The 17,697-nt window shown below is 47.8% G+C and overlaps 1 protein-coding gene across 7 annotated transcripts in view; it reads left to right on the top strand.

Moving 5' to 3' along the window:
* PRKAG2 (protein kinase AMP-activated non-catalytic subunit gamma 2) overlaps window positions 1–17,697 on the top strand; it is a 314,724-nt gene that overhangs the window by 110,180 nt on the left and 186,847 nt on the right. The window contains exon 4 of one of the 7 annotated variants that reach the window (XM_068972776.1): window positions 10,401–10,406. The exons of the other annotated variants lie outside the window; for them this stretch is intronic. Within the exon in view, the coding sequence (XP_068828877.1) occupies window positions 10,401–10,406 (6 nt within the window). The remainder of the gene's footprint in view (window positions 1–10,400; window positions 10,407–17,697) is intronic. 7 annotated transcript variants of the gene reach the window in all.

Genomic DNA, 17,697 nt, shown 5'->3' with positions numbered 1-17,697 from the left:
TGATGGGCCGTCTTTGCCTTTGGAAGATGGATTTCCTTTTTGTAAAGAGATCTTTTGGGGCCAGTAATGTTTGGGGTCAGAAGTTGAGATGAAGCTGCACTGATAGAAACCCACAAGCGTGCTGTTGGGTAGGGACAGGACACAGGCTCACCGCGGGGCGTGAGGCTGGGGGTACACCCTCGGCTCTGCTTGCGGCTTTGGCTGCAGCAGCTGCTCATTTCTTCTCCACCCTGGGTGCTCAACGGCGTCCTTCTGACATGACTTCACCATCCAGACGGTGAGGTCCGGGCAGTTAATGCCTTTCCTGCTTTGACTCCTAGTGGAGGGTGGAGGGTAAGGCACTTGGTTGCTGTTCAGTCGCTCAGTCGTGTCCGACTCTGCAGCCCCATGGACTGCAGCATGCCGGGCTTCCCTGTCCTTCACCATCTCCCAGAGCTTGCTCAAACTCATGTCCATTGAGTCTGTGATGCCATCCAGTCATCTCATCCTCTGTCAACCCCTTCTCCTCCTGCCTTCAGTCTTTCCCAGCAATGCCGTCTTTTCCAGTGAGTCGGCTCTTTGCATCAGGTGGCGAAAAGATTATAGCTTCAGCTTCAGCATCAGTCCTTCCAATGAGTATTCAGGGTGGCTTTCCTTTAGAACTGATTGGTTTGATCTCCTTGCTGTCCAAGTGACTCTCAAGAGTCTTCTTCAACACCACAGTTTGAAAGCATCAATTCTTCGGTGCTCAGCCTTCTTTATGGTCCATCTCTAATATGACTACTGAAAAAACCATGGCTTTGACTGTACTATGTATGCAAAGTTAGCTGATGAGAACCCGCTGTATAACACAGGGTGCTCTGCTCAGTGCTCTGCTGTGACGCAGAGTAGATATACACATACATGTAGACGTGTGCACAGATGTATACTCGCGGCTGATTCACTCTGCTGTGTCACAGCAGAAACTAACACAACACTGGAAAGCAACTAAACTCCAATTTAAAAAAAATTGACTTCAGACACTGTTAGGTGGATTATAAAGACAGAGTTTTATTTAACCCTTGTAGTAACTGTTGTAGGTTAGTGTCCTTTTAACAAAGATACATTGAGGTCCTAACCCCCAGTATTTCTGATTGTAATCTTACCTGGGAATCAAGTCACTTACCTGGGAATCAGGTCACTTACCTGGAAATCAGATCACTTAACCTCTAAATCAAGTCAGTTACTTGAGAATCAAGTCACTTACCTGGGAATCAAGTCACTTACTTGGGAAATCAAGTCACTTACCTGGAAATCAAGTCACTTACCTGGGAATCAAGTCACTTACGTGAGAATCAAGTCATTTACCTGGAAATCAAGTCACTGCAGGTGTACTTAGCTGAGGGAGAGCCGTACAGGAGTCGGGAAGACGGTGATGGGAAGACAGACACACGGGGAGGATGCTGCGTGACAACGGAGGTGGGGACTGGAGTGATGTGTCTCCAGGCCAAGGGCTGCCAGCAACCACGGAAGCCGGAAGAGCAAGGAAGGGGCAGAGCCCTGCGGACCCCGCAATTTCTGTCTTCTGGCCTCTGGACTGTGAGGGAACCCTCTTCTGACGACCTGGATTGGGGCGCCCTGGTGCAGGCAGCCGCAGGAAGCCGATGCAGGGACCAGCCATGGGCAAGTGATGAGGGTCAGCAGACTGGAGGCTGAGCTCCATGAATCAAAGCTGGCCCCTGATCTCTGGGTCACCAGACCACCGTCCGTGAGGGCAGGGCTGTGGGGCTCAGATGACCCCCATGTGAGTCAAGGTCGGCCCCTGATCTCTGCGTCACGAGACCACCATCCGTGAGGGCAGGGCTGTGGGGCTCAGACGACCCCTACGTGAGTCAAGGTCGGCCTGATCTCTGCGTCACGAGACCACTGTCCGTGAGGGCAGGGCTGTGGGGCTCAGACGACCCCCACCTTCTCCGGACCTGCTCTCTAGTTCCTGGTGACTTGCGCACAGACTCCTTGGTGATTTTCGAGAGAGCAGTTTGGGTGGCGGGGAAGGAAAGGAAGCTGCTAGGAGCCGAGGACTGAAGACACTGACTGCGTTTCACCGCATTTGGGCCTGAAGGGTAGGCCAGCTCAGGGCAGGGTCTCTGTGTTCACCCACAGCCCCCGGGGGCTCTGGCCCCTCGCTGAGGCCGAATTGGGACCACGCGATGGGGTTTCCATCAGGGGCTGACGGTTCCGGGCAGATGGGAGGTCTTCCATCTGCAGTGCAGGGCTGGAGGCGCAGAAGGTGGAGGTGATGGGGCTGCAGGAGGTAAGAAGCCGGATCTGTGTCCCCTCACCATGTCTTGCCCCAAACCACCCCACCCCACCTCCTCAAGTGTCCTGTTTCCCCTCAGCATGGGGAGCAGGGTGGGTCGGGGGGGGGGTGCAATATGGTCAGGCCCACCACCTTGCTTGTATGAGACTGATGTGAGCAGGAGAGAAACCCTTCTGAGGTCACACTGCCAAGAACCCCGGGCCCCGATCCTGCTGTGGCATCAAGTGAGGCCACCCTGACCCGGGTGGGGGGACGGAAGCAGATGGGCGCTAAGGGCTGGCTTGTTGGCTTCATGACAGGAGAGACCTGGGTGCACGTCTAGGCGGAGCAGAGGTGCGCGGGCCTGTGAGACGGGCCTCCGTGCTTGAGTTGTAGACGATCTGATAATCCAGTGAGGACATGCTGGCTTCCACGTCCCTGGCCTCAGGGTGAACCAACGGGATGTAAGTGGAACCCTGAAAGGGATCAAAACAAAGGCGCCTCCTCCCCGCCCACAGAGAGGGATGTCTGCCGGCTGATCCCGCGGACATCTCCCCTCTTCCCCCATTGGTGAGAGGCCGTGGCTTCCAGAACACCTCGGCGTCTAGGGACCATGGCGGACAGAGAGGGGCCGCTGGGGGGGCAAGGTCACGGAGCTGGGTATTTTAGATAATAGATATCCTGGTACTTTAATCTCTTTTACGTTGTGTGTTTGTTTCGGTTATGATATCATTGAAGCGCCCTAACTAAGCTGCACATCTCCTTGGTGGCAGAGGTGACGTTTGTCCAGATGGCAATTAAGGCTAAACTGGAATGTTCCAGACCCAGAGCTGGGTGGGGATGGGGGCGGATTGGCGCTCAGACAAACTTGAATCCCTCACCCACTCACCCTGCTCCCCGTGCTAAGAGGGGAAACGGGACACTTGAGGAGGAGGTGGGGGCGGGGTGGTTTGGGGCAAGACGTGAGGGATGAATACTGCTAAGTGACCACGGCTGGGCCGGAGGAGGGGCCGAGTGCAGGTTCGCAAAAAGCCTCGTTATCCGTGCCAGCACCCTCCCTACCCCTCCACGAGTCTTTCCTCCAAAACTCTCCCTTGACCCACTAAGCTAGCAAGCTCATCAGGCCGCCTTTGGGCGATGTCTTAGATCTGAGGTCTGCCTTCTGTAAATTCACTTTTTCTAGGTTTTCTCTGTCCCGTTCCTTCCACATGGTTTGTTTGTTTTTTTTATCATCTTTTAATGGATACAAATGGACTTCTTTTTGGTGTATTTGTTTGCTTACGGCTTCCTGGGTCTTTGTTGCTGCGCCCGGGGTTTCTCCCTAGCTTTCTGCACTCCCCAGGGGTGGTGTGTGGACGTCTCGTTGTGACGGCTTCTCCTGTTGCAGACCGGCTCTGGGTGTCGGGGCTTCCGCTGCCATGGCTTGTGGGCTCGGCTGCCCCGAGGTAGGTGGGAACTTCCCTGACTAGTTGAACCGGTGTCCTCTGCATTGGCAGGCAGATTCATAACCACTGGACCACCAGGGAAGTCCTGCCTTCTCTTTTATTCTTTTTCAAGTTTGCCTTTGAAAAGCTTCGATGACTTGAGGCTCTGATGGGGTGGCTGTCCCCACTCCTGCAGATTCCCCTGGGGGCAGCCCGTCCACCAGGAAGCACAGAGCAGAGGAAGAAGGTCGGCGTTAAATCTCTCCCACATTCGAGACAAGACGGGGTGAATGTCTATCCGCCTTCCACCTTTCTCTCCTGAATGCCTCTTGGAATCTGATTTCCCACAGAAAAATGGGGCGGGGGGCAGCTCTGGGTCCCAGGGCCCTGGGGGAGGCCTGGGAACAGGCCTGCAAAACTCCCGGGCTTTTCTAGCTTCGTGTCTGAGTGACCGCTAGAGGGGGATAGAACCCCGTGTGTGAAACCAGGGGACGCAGCTGGACCTGAGGTTCCTGCCTGGGTTTCCCCGTGCTTAGTCACTGTCCTGTCTGATTCTCTGCGACCCCGTGGACTGCAGCCCACCAGGCTCCCCTGTCCATGGGGATTCTCCAGGCAAGAATCCTGGAGTGGGTTGCCATGCCCTCCTCCAGGGGATCTTCCCCACCCAGGGATCAAACCCAGGTCTCCTGCACTGGCAGGTGAATTCTTTTTTTTTTTTCTCTCTTTAAAAATTTTTTTTATTGATATAGTAAAGTGCATAACTCTCAAGTGTACAATTTGGTGAGCTTTATTTTGTGGACAATTTTACCAGGTAATAAATTATCATCTGCATCAAGATATAGACCATTTTTAATACCTTTATGTTCTTTACTAATAAGTAAATACCCCACCTGCTGTACTTAGAGGTAGCCAGTATTCTAGCTTTTAACACTATGTTTTTATTTATTTATTTATTTATTTTTTTATAGTTTTTTATTTTTTTAATTTTAAAATCTTTAATTCTTACATGCGTTCCCAAACATGAACCCCCCTCCCACCTCCCTCCCCATAACATCTCTCTGGGTCATCCCCATGCACCAGCCCCAAGCATGCTGTATCCTGCGTCAGACATAGACCGGCGATTCAATTCTTACATGATAGTATACATGATAGAATGCCATTCTCCCAAATCATCCCACCCTCTCCCTCTCCCTCTGAGTCCAAAAGTCCATTATACACAGCTGTGTCTTTTTTCCTGTCTTGCATACAGGGTTGTCATTGCCATCTTTCTAAATTCCATATATATGTGTTAGTATACTGTATTGGTGTTTTTCTTTCTGGCTTACTTCACTCTGTATAATCGGCTCCAGTTTCATCCATCTCATCAGAACTGATTCAAATGAATTCTTTTTAACGGCTGAGTAATACTCCATTGTGTATATGTACCACAGCTTTCTTATCCATTCATCTGCTGATGGACATCTAGGTTGTTTCCATGTCCTGGCTATTATAAACAGTGCTGCGATGAACATTGGGGTACATGTGTCTCTTTCAATTCTGGTTTCCTCGGTGTGTATGCCCAGCAGTGGGATTGCTGGGTCACAAGGGAGTTCTATTTGCAATTTTTTAAGGAATCTCCACACTGTTCTCCATAGTGGCTGTACTAGTTTGCATTCCCACCAACAGTGTAGGAGGGTTCCCTTTTCTCCACACCCTCTCCAGCATTTATTGCTTGCAGATTTTTGGATCGCAGCCATTCTGACTGGTGTGAAGTGGTACCTCATTGTGGTCTTGATTTGCATTTCTCTGATAATGAGTGATGTTGAGCATCTTTTCATGTGTTTGTTAGCCATCTGTATGTCTTCTTTGGAGAAATGTCTATTTAGTTCTTTGGCCCATTTTTTGATTGGGTCGTTTATTTTTCTGGAATTGAGCTGCATAAATTGCTTGTATATTTTTGAGGTTAGTTGTTTGTCAGTTGCTTCATTTGCTATTATTTTCTCCCATTCAGAAGGCTGTCTTTTCACCTTGCTTATAGTTTCCTTTGTTGTGCAGAAGCTTTTAATTTTAATTAGATCCCATTTGTTTATTTTTGCTTTTATTTCCAGAATTCTGGGAGGTGGATCATAGAGGATCCTGCTGTGATTTATGTCTGAGAGTGTTTTGCCTATGTTCTCCTCTAGGAGTTTTATAGTTTCTGGTCTTACATTTAGATCTTTAATCCATTTTGAGTTTATTTTTGTGTGTGGTGTTAGAAAGTGATCTAGTTTCATTCTTTTACAAGTGGTTGACCAGTTTTCCCAGCACCACTTGTTAAAGAGATTGTCTTTACTCCATTGTATATTCTTGCCTCCTTTGTCAAAGATAAGGTGTCCATATGTGTGTGGACTTATCTCTGGACTTTCTATTTTGTTCCATTGATCTATATGTCTGTCTTTGTGCCAGTACCATACTGTCTTGATGACTGTGGCTTTGTAGTAGAGCCTGAAGTCAGGCAAGTTGATTCCTCCAGTTCCATTCTTCTTTCTCAAGATTGCTTTGGCAATTCGAGGTTTTTTGTATTTCCATACAAATCTTGAAATTATTTGTTCTAGTTCTGTGAAAAATATGGCTGGTAGCTTGATAGGGATTGCATTGCATTTGTAAATTGCTTTGGGTAGTATACTCATCTTCACTATATTGATTCTTCTGATCCATGAACATGGTATATTTCTCCATCTATTAGTGTCCTCTTTGATTTCTTTCATCAGTGTTTTATAGTTTTCTATATATAGGTCTTTAGTTTCTTTGGGTAGATATATTCCTAAGTATTTTATTCTTTTCGTTGAAATGGTGAATGGAATTGTTTCCTTAATTTCTTTTTCTACTTTCTCATTATTGGTGTATAGGAATGCAAGGGATTTCTGTGTGTTGATTTTATATCCTGCAAATTTACTATATTCATTGATGAGTTCTAGTAATTTTCTGGTGGAGTCTTTAGGGTTTTCCATGTAGAGGATCATGTCATCTGCAAACAGTGAGAGTTTTACTTCTTCTTTTCCAGTTTGGATTCCTTTTATTTCTTTTTCTGCTCTGATTGCTGTGGCCAAAACTTCCAGAACTATGTTGAATAGTAGCAGTGAAAGTGGACACCCTTGTCTTGTTCCTGACTTTAGGGGAAATGCTTTCAATTTTTCACCATTGAGGATAATGTTTGCTGTGGGTTTGTCATATATAGCTTTTATTATGTTGAGGTTCCTTCTATTCCTGCTTTCTGGAGAGTTTTTATCATAAATGGATGTTGAATTTTGTCAAAGGCCTTCTCTGCATCTATTGAGATAATCATATGGTTTTTATTTTTCAATTTGTTAATGTGGTGAATTACATTGATTGATTTGCGGATATTGAAGAATCCTTGCATCCCTGGGATAAAGCCCACTTGGTCATGGTGTATGATCTTTTTAATGTGTTGTTGGATTCTGATTGCTAGAATTTTGTTGAGGATTTTTGCATCTATGTTCATCAGTGATATTGGCCTGTAGTTTTCTTTTTTTGTGACATCTTTGTCAGGTTTTGGTATTAGGGTGATGGTGGCCTCATAGAATGAGTTTGGAAGTTTACCTTCCTCTGCAATTTTCTGGAAGAGTTTGAGTAGGATAGGTGTTAGCTCTTCTCGAAATTTTTGGCAGAATTCAGCTGTGAAGCCGTCTGGACCTGGGCTTTTGTTTGCTGGAAGATTTCTGATTACAGTTTCAATTTCCGTGCTTGTGATGGGTCTGTTAAGATTTTCTATTTCTTCCTGGTTCAGTTTTGGAAAATTGTACTTTTCTAAGAATTTGTCCATTTCTTCCACATTGTCCATTTTATTGGCATACAACTGCTGATAGTAGTCTCTTATGATCCTTTGTATTTCTGTGGTGTCTGTTGTGATCTCTCCATTTTCATTTCTAATTTTATTGATTTGATTTTTCTCTCTTTGCTTCTTGATGAGTCTGGCTAGTGGTTTGTCAATTTTATTTATCCTTTCAAAGAACCAGCTTTTGGCTTTGTTGATTTTTGCTATGGTCTCTTTTGTTTCTTTTGCATTTATTTCTGCCCTAATTTTTAAGATTTCTTTCCTTCTACTAACTCTGGGGTTCTCCAATTCTTCCTTTTCTAGTTGCTTTAGTTGTAGAGTTAGGTTATTTATTTGACTTTTTTCTTGTTTCTTGAGGTATGCCTGTATTGCTATGAACTTTCCTCTTAGCACTGCTTTTATAGTGTCCCACAGGTTTTGGGTTGTTGTGTTTTCATTTTCATTAGTTTCTATGCATATTTTGATTTCTTTTTTGATTTCTTCTGTGATTTGTTGGTTATTCAGAAGTGTGTTGTTCAACCTCCATATGTTGGAATTTTTAGTAGTTTTTCTCCTGTAATTGAGATCTAATCTTAATGCATTATGGTCAGACAAGATGCTTGGAATGATTTCGATTTTTTTGAATTTATCAAGTTTAGATTTATGGCCCAGGATGTGATCTATCCTGGAGAAGGTTCCATGAGCACTTGAAAAAAAGGTGAAATTCATTGTTTTGGGGTGAAATGTCCTATAGATATCAATTAGGTCTAATTGACCTAATGTATCATTTAAAGTTTGTGTTTCTTTGTTAATTTTCTGTTTAGTTGATCTGTCCATAGGTGTGAGTGGGGTATTAAAGTCTCCCACTATTATTGTGTTATTGTTGATTTCCCCTTTCATACTTGTTAGCATTTGTCTTACATATTGCGGTGTTCCTATATTGGGTGCATATATATTTATAATTGTTATATCTTCTTCTTGGATTGATCCTTTGATCATTATGTAGTGGCCTTCTTTGTCTCTTTTCACAGCCTTTGTTTTAAGGCCTATTTTATCAGATATGAGTATTGCCACTCCTGCTTTCTTTTGGTCTCTATTTGCGTGGTATATCTTTTTCCAGCCCTTCACTTTCAGTCTGTATGTGTCCCTTGTTTTGAGGTGGGTCTCTTGTAAGCAGCATATAGAGGGGTCTTGTTTTTGTATCCATTCGGCCAGTCTTTGCCTTTTGGTTGGGGCATTCAACCCATTTACGTTTAAGGTAATTATTGATAAGTATGATCCCGTTACCATTTACTTTATTGTTTTGGGTTCGGGTTTATACACCCTTTTCATGTTTCCTGTCTAGAGAATATCCTTTAGAATTTGTTGGAGAGCTGGTTTGGTGGTGCTGAATTCTCTCAGCTTTTGCTTGTCTGTAAAGCTTTTGATTTCTCCTTCGTATTTGAATGAGATCCTTGCTGGGTACAGTAATCTGGGCTGTAGGTTATTGTCTTTCATCACTTTAAGTATGTCTTGCCATTCCCTCCTGGCCTGAAGAGTTTCTATTGAAAGATCAGCTGTTATCCTTATGGGAATCCCCTTGTGTGTTATTTGTTGTTTTTCCCTTGCTGCTTTTAATATTTGTTCTTTGTGTTTGATCTTTGTTAACTTGATTAATATGTGTCTTGGGGTGTTTCGCCTTGGGTTTATCCTATTTGGAACTCTCTGTGTTTCTTGGACTTGGGTGATTATTTCCTTCCCCATTTTAGGGAGGTTTTCAACTATTATCTCCTCAAGGATTTTCTCATGATCTTTCTTTCTGTCTTCTTCTTCTGGGACTCCTATAATTAGAATGTTGGAGTGTTTCATACTGTCCTGGAGGTCTCTGAGATTGTCCTCGTTTCTTTTAATTCGTTTTTCTTGTTTCCTCTCTGATTCATTTATTTCTACCATTCTATCTTCTATTTCACTAATCCTATCTTCTGCCTCCGTTATTCTACTATTTGTTGCCTCCAGAGTGTTTCTGATCTCATTTATTGCGTTATTCATTATATTTTGACTCTTTTTTATTTCTTCTGGGTCCTTGTTAAACCTTTCTTGCATCTTCTCAATCCTTGTCTCTAGGCTATTTATCTGTGATTCCATTTTGATTTCAAGATTTTGGATCATTTTCACTATCAATATTCGGAATTCCTTCTCAGGTAGGTTCCATATTTCTTCCTCTTTTGTTTGGTTTGGTGGGCAACTCTCCTGTTCCTTTACCTGCCGAGTATTCCTCTGTCTCTTCATCTTGGTTATATTGCTGCATTTGGGGTGGCCTTTTTATATTCTGGTAATTTGTGGAGTTCTCTTTATTATGGAGCTTCCTCACTGTGGGTGGGGTTCTATCAGTGGCTTGTCAAGGTTTCCTGGTTAGGGAGGCTTGTGTTGGAGTTCTGGCGGGTGGAGCTGGGTTTCTTCTCTCTGGAGTGCAGTGGAGTGACCAGTAATGGGTTATGAGACATCAAAGGTTTTGGAATAATTTTGAGCTGCCTGTATATTGAAGCTCAGGGGAGTGTTCCTGTGTTGCTGGAGAATTTGAGTGGTATGTCTTGTTTTGGAACTTGTTGGCCCTTGGGTGGAGCTTGGTTTCAGTGTAGGTATGAAGGCATTTGATGAGCTCCTATTGCTTAATGTTCCCTGAATTCAAGAGTTCTCTAATGTTTTCAGGCTTTGGATTTAAGCCTCCTGCTTCTGGTTTTCAGTTTTATTTTTACAGTAGCCTCTAGACTTCTCCATCTATACAGAACCAATGATAAAACATCTAGGTTAAAGATGAAAAGTTTCTCTACATTGAGGGACACTCAGAGAGGTTCACTGAGTTACAAGGAGAAGAGAAGATGGAGGGGGTAGTTAGAGGTAACTGGAATGAGATGCGGTGAGATCAAAAGAGGAGAGAGCAAGCTAGCCAGTAGTCACTTCCTTATGTGTGCTCTATAGTCTGGACCGCTCAGAGGTATTTACGGAGTTATACGGGGAAGAGGAGAGGGAGGAAGTAGACAGAGGTGGCCAGGAGAATAAGAGAGAGGAATGAGAAGGAGAGAGACAAATCCTGGCAGGTGAATTCTTTACCGTCTGAGCCAGTCCCAGACAGAAAAAAAAAAAAACTGGATGTTACAGAGCAGGAAGTGGATCTCACCCCTGACCAGGCTGAGGCGCCCGACCCGGCCTTTTACACGGGAGCAGTCTCACACTGAATATTCGTTCGGTGCTTATTTGATGAGAGCTTGCTGAGATCCTGGGCACCGGGGACAGTGCACAGGTGAGGCAGACGCTGAGAGAACTGTTGCTCCAAGAGTGAAACATGGGCAGAGGGATGGCTCTTTCATGCAGGACCTTCAGGAAAGCTGAGACGGGGGCATCTGAGCAGAGGCGGGACGGAGCCAGGTGTGGCCGGGCAGGTGCATGAGGCAGGTGTGTGGGGCAGGTGGGGTGGGGACAAGGCATGCCTGGCCACGGGGACAGCGGTGGAAGTGTCCAGAAGCTGGGGCAGCCTCCGAGCCTGCAGGGAGCAGGAAGTGTGGCTGGAACCACGTGGGGAGGGACAGGGAGGGGCGGTCAGGGGTTGGGGTTGCAGGCCAGCCCAGGACCCCATGGAGTGGTCCAGGGGGGTGTCGTGGGGGAATGACTTGCTCCATGGAGGGGTTCATCTGGCTGCTGTGCAGAGAGAGATGGTGAACGCAGAGGCGGGGGCCCAGCCAGGCCTGCCGATATAGACCTGGATGTCAATGACCACCTCCTCTGAGACCTCCTCCCACCTGGCCTTCTCCAGAAAGCCTCACCTGACTGTTCTCGCCTGGAGTGGTCTGCCAGGCTCTCAGATAAAACTTAAGTTATATCTTAACTTTCCTGAACATCTTCAGGCTCAGACCAACTCTGGGGGAAGGTTCTGGCAAAGGTAGTCCCAACTACGATGTGCATCATGGGCGTTCAAGGCTGCGTCCTCTGGGGGTCGCTGGCACGTTTAGTGTATAAATGACACAGGGGTGTAGCATCACAGCCAGGGGCGGGGGCGTCCCTGGCGGCCCAGTGGTTAGGGCTTCCCCTGCAGGGACACAGGTTCCCTCCCGGGTCAGGGAGTTAAGATCCCATGTGCTTCCTTGCAGCCAAAAGGAAATGAAAGTTAATAGTGATTCCAAAAAGCAAAAACAAAACAGATGTGACAGATGCTTTTCTTGGAAGCAGTGGGCTTCCCAGAACCCACGATTGATGGAGCTATGTCAGCTGCTGGGGTGAGACTGGAGTGCTTTTGCTAGCTGCCCCCCTCCCCCTCACTGCGCAAGAAATGGCATCGTGTCCCAGCTGGGCAGCTGTCCACCCCGAGGGACCACGGCTGACGGAAGTCGGCCCCACTGGGCACTGGGACACTTACCTCTGTCCCGTGCTGTGCTGTGCTAAGTCGTTCAGTCGTGTCCGACTCTGTGCCCCCGTGGACACACCAGACTCCTCTGTCCATGGAACTCTCCAGGCAAGAATCCTGAAGGGGTTGCCATGCTGTCCTCCGTGGGGTCTTCCTGACCCAGGGATCCAGACCTGGGTCTCCTGCATTGGAAGGTGGGTTCTTCACCACTATGCCACCTGGGAAGCCCCGCTAGAGCAAAGGTGTTGAAAGCCGCAGACTTGGACAGCCACCCACTCTGATGACCCCGAGGGCTTCTCTCAGTCCCGACTGCAGGGTCTGTAGGACAGACAGGCCAAGGGGACCCCAGGACCCAGGGACTGCTGCAGCCCAGTGGGGAAGCGGGAAGCCTGGGGCGTTCAACGAGGCTGCGGAGCATCGTCACAACCCTGGTCTGAAGCTGCTTTGTTGCGGCTCTCAGTCAGAAATACATTTTATATCGTAACCCAGCACAGTCACGTGGATAGCTAAAAGCCATATCTCATGAAACAATATGTACCCTGGCCTCTGTGCGCTGTTGTTGACTCGACCCTCGTTGGGTTGGTGGCAGCTGCATGTTGTCTCTGACCCACACGGCGGGGTGCCCGAGGGGGCAGGCGTGGGGCTGCGCTTGCACTTTGGGAAATGCCACCCTAGATGGTCATAAACAGCAGGACGGACGTGGGTCGCCTGCCGCAGATCGGGGAGGCTGGCTGGGAACTTCGGGGCCCAGAGAACCAGAGGGGTTGGAAGGAAGCGCTGAGGGCTTTGCCGGAGATGCCAGATGCTGGAGGTTTGAACTTGTTTCTCAGGACCAGCTCACAGCCATGACCCAGGCCATGTGTACTTCGAACACCCCGAATACATTTACTTTTCTGTTCCTAGTTAAAATATTAATGTTCTATTGTGGGTGACTGTGATTCTGGGTTATTTACATCTCGCTTCTTTAAACCCCCGCTCCTGGTGTGTGGGTCTGATCAAAGGATGTAAGGAGAGCCCTTTGAAATGCGAATGAGCTTCCCAGGAGGTTTATTGAACTTGTGAACCTTGTGTCCTTTCTCGCTCCTCTCCGTGTTGGATCACAGACTGCTCTTTTCTCTCCCAGCAACTGGAGTTTATTTTTCAAATAAAAGTCTGTTTTCCCATAAAATGCCAAGAGTTTTGTAGTGTGTGTGGAGGAACGAACTTAGGCTTTTAAGCTTTTAGTTTGGAGCCTCTGAGTCATCGATTCACATGCCAGGGCTCGGGGCCTGTGTGCCCCCTTCTAGAGTAGGGTCAGACATGGGGGATTTCATCCCTGGTACTTGGGTCTGGACGTCAAGGCCTCAGAACCTCCATGCCAACACCAGTCCTCTCTTGGAGAGGCTATTTCAGTGACCAGCAGGTTGGAACTGCCCTGTCAACCTGGCTTTGATGACGCCATCAAGTTTTTACTTAAAGAAAGTTGGTTTGAGTGGGACGCTTAAAACTTGTTAACACAAAACACAGTTCTTCATGGAGGTTTCTTAATTAAATCCTTTTTAAAAAGGCCTATCATAATTATCCAAAATCATCGCAGATGGTGACTGCAGCCATGAAATTAAGATGCTTACTCCTTGGAAGAAAAGTTATGACCAACCTAGACAGCATATTAAAAAGCAGAGACTTTACTTTGCCAACAAAGGTCCATCTAGTCAAAGCTATGGTTTTTCCAGTAGTCATGTATAGATATGAGAGTTGAACTATAAAGAAAGCTGAGAGCCAAAGAATTGGTGCTTTTGAACTGTGGTGTTGGATAGGACTCTTGAGAGTCCCTTGGACTGCAAGGAGATCTAACTAGTCCACCCTAAAGGAAATCAGTCCTGAATATTCATTGGAAGGACGGATGTTGAAACTGAAAGTCCAATACTTTGGCCACCTGATGCTGACTCATTGGAAAAGACCCTGATGCTGGGAAAGATTGAAGGCTGGAGGAGAAGGGGACGACAGAGAATGAGATGGCTGGATGGCATCACCGACTCAATGGATATGAGTTTGGGTAAACTCCAGGAGTTGGTGATGGACAGGGAGGCCTGGCGTGCTGCAGTCCACAGGGTCGCAAAGAGTTGGACACGACTGAGTGACTGAACTGAACTGAATCGGTAAACTCTTCCTATAAAAGGGAAGTGAAAGTTGTTTAGTCCTGTCTGACTCTTTGCGACCCCATGGACTGTAGTCCTCTGTCCAGGCTCCTCTGTCCATGGAATTCTCCAGGCAAAAATTACTGGAGGGAGTAGCTTTTCCCTTCAAGGGGGCTCTTCCCCACCCAGGGATCGAACCCTGGTCTCCCACATTGCAGGCGGATTCTTTACCATCTGAGCCACAAGGGAAGCCCCTTGCTATAACAGCCAGAGAGGAAATGTTTTAGGGCTTGTGGATCACCAGGTGTCTGCTGCCATGACTCAGCCACAGACAAAATGTAAGCTGTGTCCCAGTGAATCCCTATTTGCAGAAGCAGGCGGTTAGCAGGGTTGGCCCCTGTTTTAATGGATGGTGGCCATCTCGGCGTCCCCTTTTCGACCCCTCAGTGCCTCCCTGATCCGCTCAAGTGAAAATTTGGTCTTGCTACGCCCTCCACGCTCTGGCCCTGGGCTGGCTCTGACCACAGCCTGTACTGCTCACCTGGCCTCCTGCCCGCTGGGTCCTCAAAGGTGCCTGGCTGTCAAGGACCAGCCCCTCAGCCCCCTCTGGGCAGCTCTGAGGGTTGTCCCCGCTCCGAGCTTTCTGGGTGGGGCCCTGGCTGGGTCTCTGTGGCCTCTGCACTTCGCCCTGGCCCAGTCCTCTTCCTCCTGTTGTGAATGCTGATCCTGAGAGCGTCCCTAAAGCACACCCTGCTGGTGTCCATCTCAGGTGTGGCCCTGCCCTCCGCTCTCGCCCTGGTGTCCCACTCGACAGTGGCCGGCGGGGGGAAGACAGGGCAGCCTGGATGCGGAGATGAAGAGGTGCATGGGGCTGGAGACAGGATCCAGGCTCGGGGTGAGGCTGTACGTGAACTGGGAGAGGAGGCAGGCCCCGGGGCTGCCTGCGGCCACTGGTCCCCACGGCCCTGGCCCCGCTGGTTGGTTGCGATCTGGAGTCACATGAGTCCTACCCTGCGCCCGGCTGAGGGAGATCCTCCCTGCTGCGTTCCAGGGCTCAGGGCCCCATCTTCGGTCCACTGCCCAGGCCAGAGCCCTCTGGATCGGGGCAGCTGCTGAGGTCTGGATCCCGTGGCTCTGCAGACTTCAGAAAAAAAACGTGACTCATCCTGCCTGCCTGCAAAGAAAGGAAAAGTATGTGTGGCATCCGAGTTTCCTGAAAAGTTCAGCCAGCGCATGGCAGAGCTATGTGGCCGGGCACCCGCGTGGTCCCCGGAGAGAGCGCCCTCTGCTGGCCACCACGCAGAGAAACGCGGACCAGCCCGTTTGGGTCGGGCTGCAGGGAGCGGCCATCAATACTGTCATCTGGGAGAAGCTACGCGACAAAAATCTCCTTTCCCTCGGCAAACTGTAGAGCTCTCTGGGTCTCTCAGCCCTGCTCCGCGATGATTCTGTACCACGCGACACAATAAAAGGAGATGCCATCAAACCCTGGATTTTTTTTTTTTTTTAGATAACATTTCTTTAAAATTTTTTATTTCGGCTGCACCAGGCAACATGCAAGTTCTTAGTTCCCCAACCAGGGATGGAGCCAGTCCTCCTTGAATTGGGAGCATGGAGTCTCAACCACTGGACCACCAGGGATGTCCCTGCATTCTTGCTCTGACCGCTTCTTTTTAAAAAAAAAAAAAAAAAAATTAGTCTGTGTATTTATTTTTGGCCGTGGTGGGTCTTCCTTGCCGTGAGGGTTTTTTCTCTGATTGAGGCAGGCAGGGGCTGCTCGCCAGTTGCAGTGTGCGGGCTTCTCACTGCGGTGGCTTCTCTTGTTGGGGAGCACAGATCAGGGATCAGGGATTGAACCCCTGTTCCCTGGTGGCTCAGCTGGTAAAGAATCCACCTGCAATGCGGGAGACCTGGGTACCCACTCAAGGATTTTGGCCTAGAGAATTCTATGGACCATGCAGTCCACGGGGTCGCAAAGAGTCGGACACGACGGAGAGATTTTCGCTTCACTTTCCTGCATTAGCCGGCGAATTCTTTACCGCTGAGCCACCAGGGCAGCCCATCTCTGACTATTGCTTAATTTCTCTTTAAAAAATCATGTTTTATTTTGAAAATATCAAGCTTATATAAAAGTTACAAGAACAGTAGAAAGCGTTCTCCCACCCCTTTCATCTAGATGCCCCAGGGTTAACGTTTTGTGACCACATTTGCTTATATCCGCTCCCACCTCTCAATAAAATATGTATTTGTGTGTGTCTATATGAAATCTGAACCGTCAAGAGGAAGCTGCAGTTACAATGTCCCCAGCCCCTAAATACTTCCTCTCTTAAAAACAGGGACATTCTTCCAATTGCAGTTTAATTATCAAAACCAGGAAATTAACATTGATACAACTGTCTTTGCTAAGCTGCAGACTATATTCTCGGTTCACAGATTGTCTCGGTGACGTTTTCAGAAGAGGAAGCCCATGTCACACCCTGTGTTTGGGTGTCCCTTCTCCTCCGTCCCTCTCGATTTGCTGCCCCCAATCTTTTTTGTTTGTGACATTTTTCAAGACCACACACAGACTGTCCTTCTCTCTGGTTTGTCTGACATCTTTCCCTCTGGTTTGTCTGACGTCCTTCACTGTGGTTTGTCTGACGTTTCCTCGGGATTCAGTTCAGGTTGACTGGTTGGGCATGAGGCCACGTGTCCAGTGTCCTGTGCTGGCCTCACTGCGGGGAGCGTGGGATATCATGATGACCTCTTCTGGGTGACACTGACCGATCACTTGGTTAGAGGAGGTGTCCACCCCAATTAAGAAAGTTACTCCTTTCCCCTTCGTAAGCAGTAGAGATTTCAAGGGGAACTCCTTTAGAATTACGTAAATATTTTCTTTCTCATCCAGCTTTCAATTGCTGATTTTAGCATCAGTCGTTTATTCTGCCTGACTTATTACTGCAGTGGTGGGTGGGGTATTTTCTTACATGGTCGTTAATTCTACGTTGATTGGTTGGAATTCCTACGAAGGAAGAAATTTCCCTTATGTTTGTAGGCACGGATGTGATCACGGGCTCGAGCTTTAGTCAACAGGTTTCAGTTGCCCTTGTCATATTCTGATGTTCAAATTGTCCCGTTGGCCAGCGGGAGCCCCTTTGAGCTGGCCCCCGTGTCCTGGGTCTGTCCCCACCAGCACACGCTTGTTGTTCAGTCACTAAGTTGTGTCTGTGCACACACTTCTTATTTTCTGATGCAACAAAACTATCCAGCCTCACCTGAACTCTCCCTGCCCCAGTCCTGGAATCAGCCATTTCTCCAGACAGCCCTTGTTATTTTCAGGCGGTGCATCAGTTCAGGTCAGTTCAGTTCAGTCGCTCAGTCGTGTCCGACTCTTTGCGACCCCATGAATCACAGCACGCCAGGCCTCCCTGTCCATCACCATCTCCCAGAGTTCACTCAAACTCACGTCCATCGAGTCGGTGATGCCATCCAGCCATCTCATCCTCTGTCATCCCCTTTTTCTCCTGCCCCCAATCCCTCCCAGCATGGTGAACAGCATTAGAAATAAGGGACGAAGTATGTTTTTTGCAGCTGAGCTATCACAGCTTCTAGGGCTTCTCAGCAGACATGCCGGCAATATGCTTAATTTAGGAGAGTGGTTAGATAAGATTAAAAAGGTGCATCCACACGGTATAGTATTATATAGCTGTAAAAATACATAAACATGGTATCTTTGAGCTGATATAGCA

This window comes from Capricornis sumatraensis, chromosome 5 (assembly GCF_032405125.1).
Source record: "Capricornis sumatraensis isolate serow.1 chromosome 5, serow.2, whole genome shotgun sequence".
In the NCBI taxonomy this organism is placed as follows: domain Eukaryota; kingdom Metazoa; phylum Chordata; class Mammalia; order Artiodactyla; family Bovidae; genus Capricornis; species Capricornis sumatraensis.
This window is presented reverse-complemented; position numbering and strand designations above follow the sequence as displayed.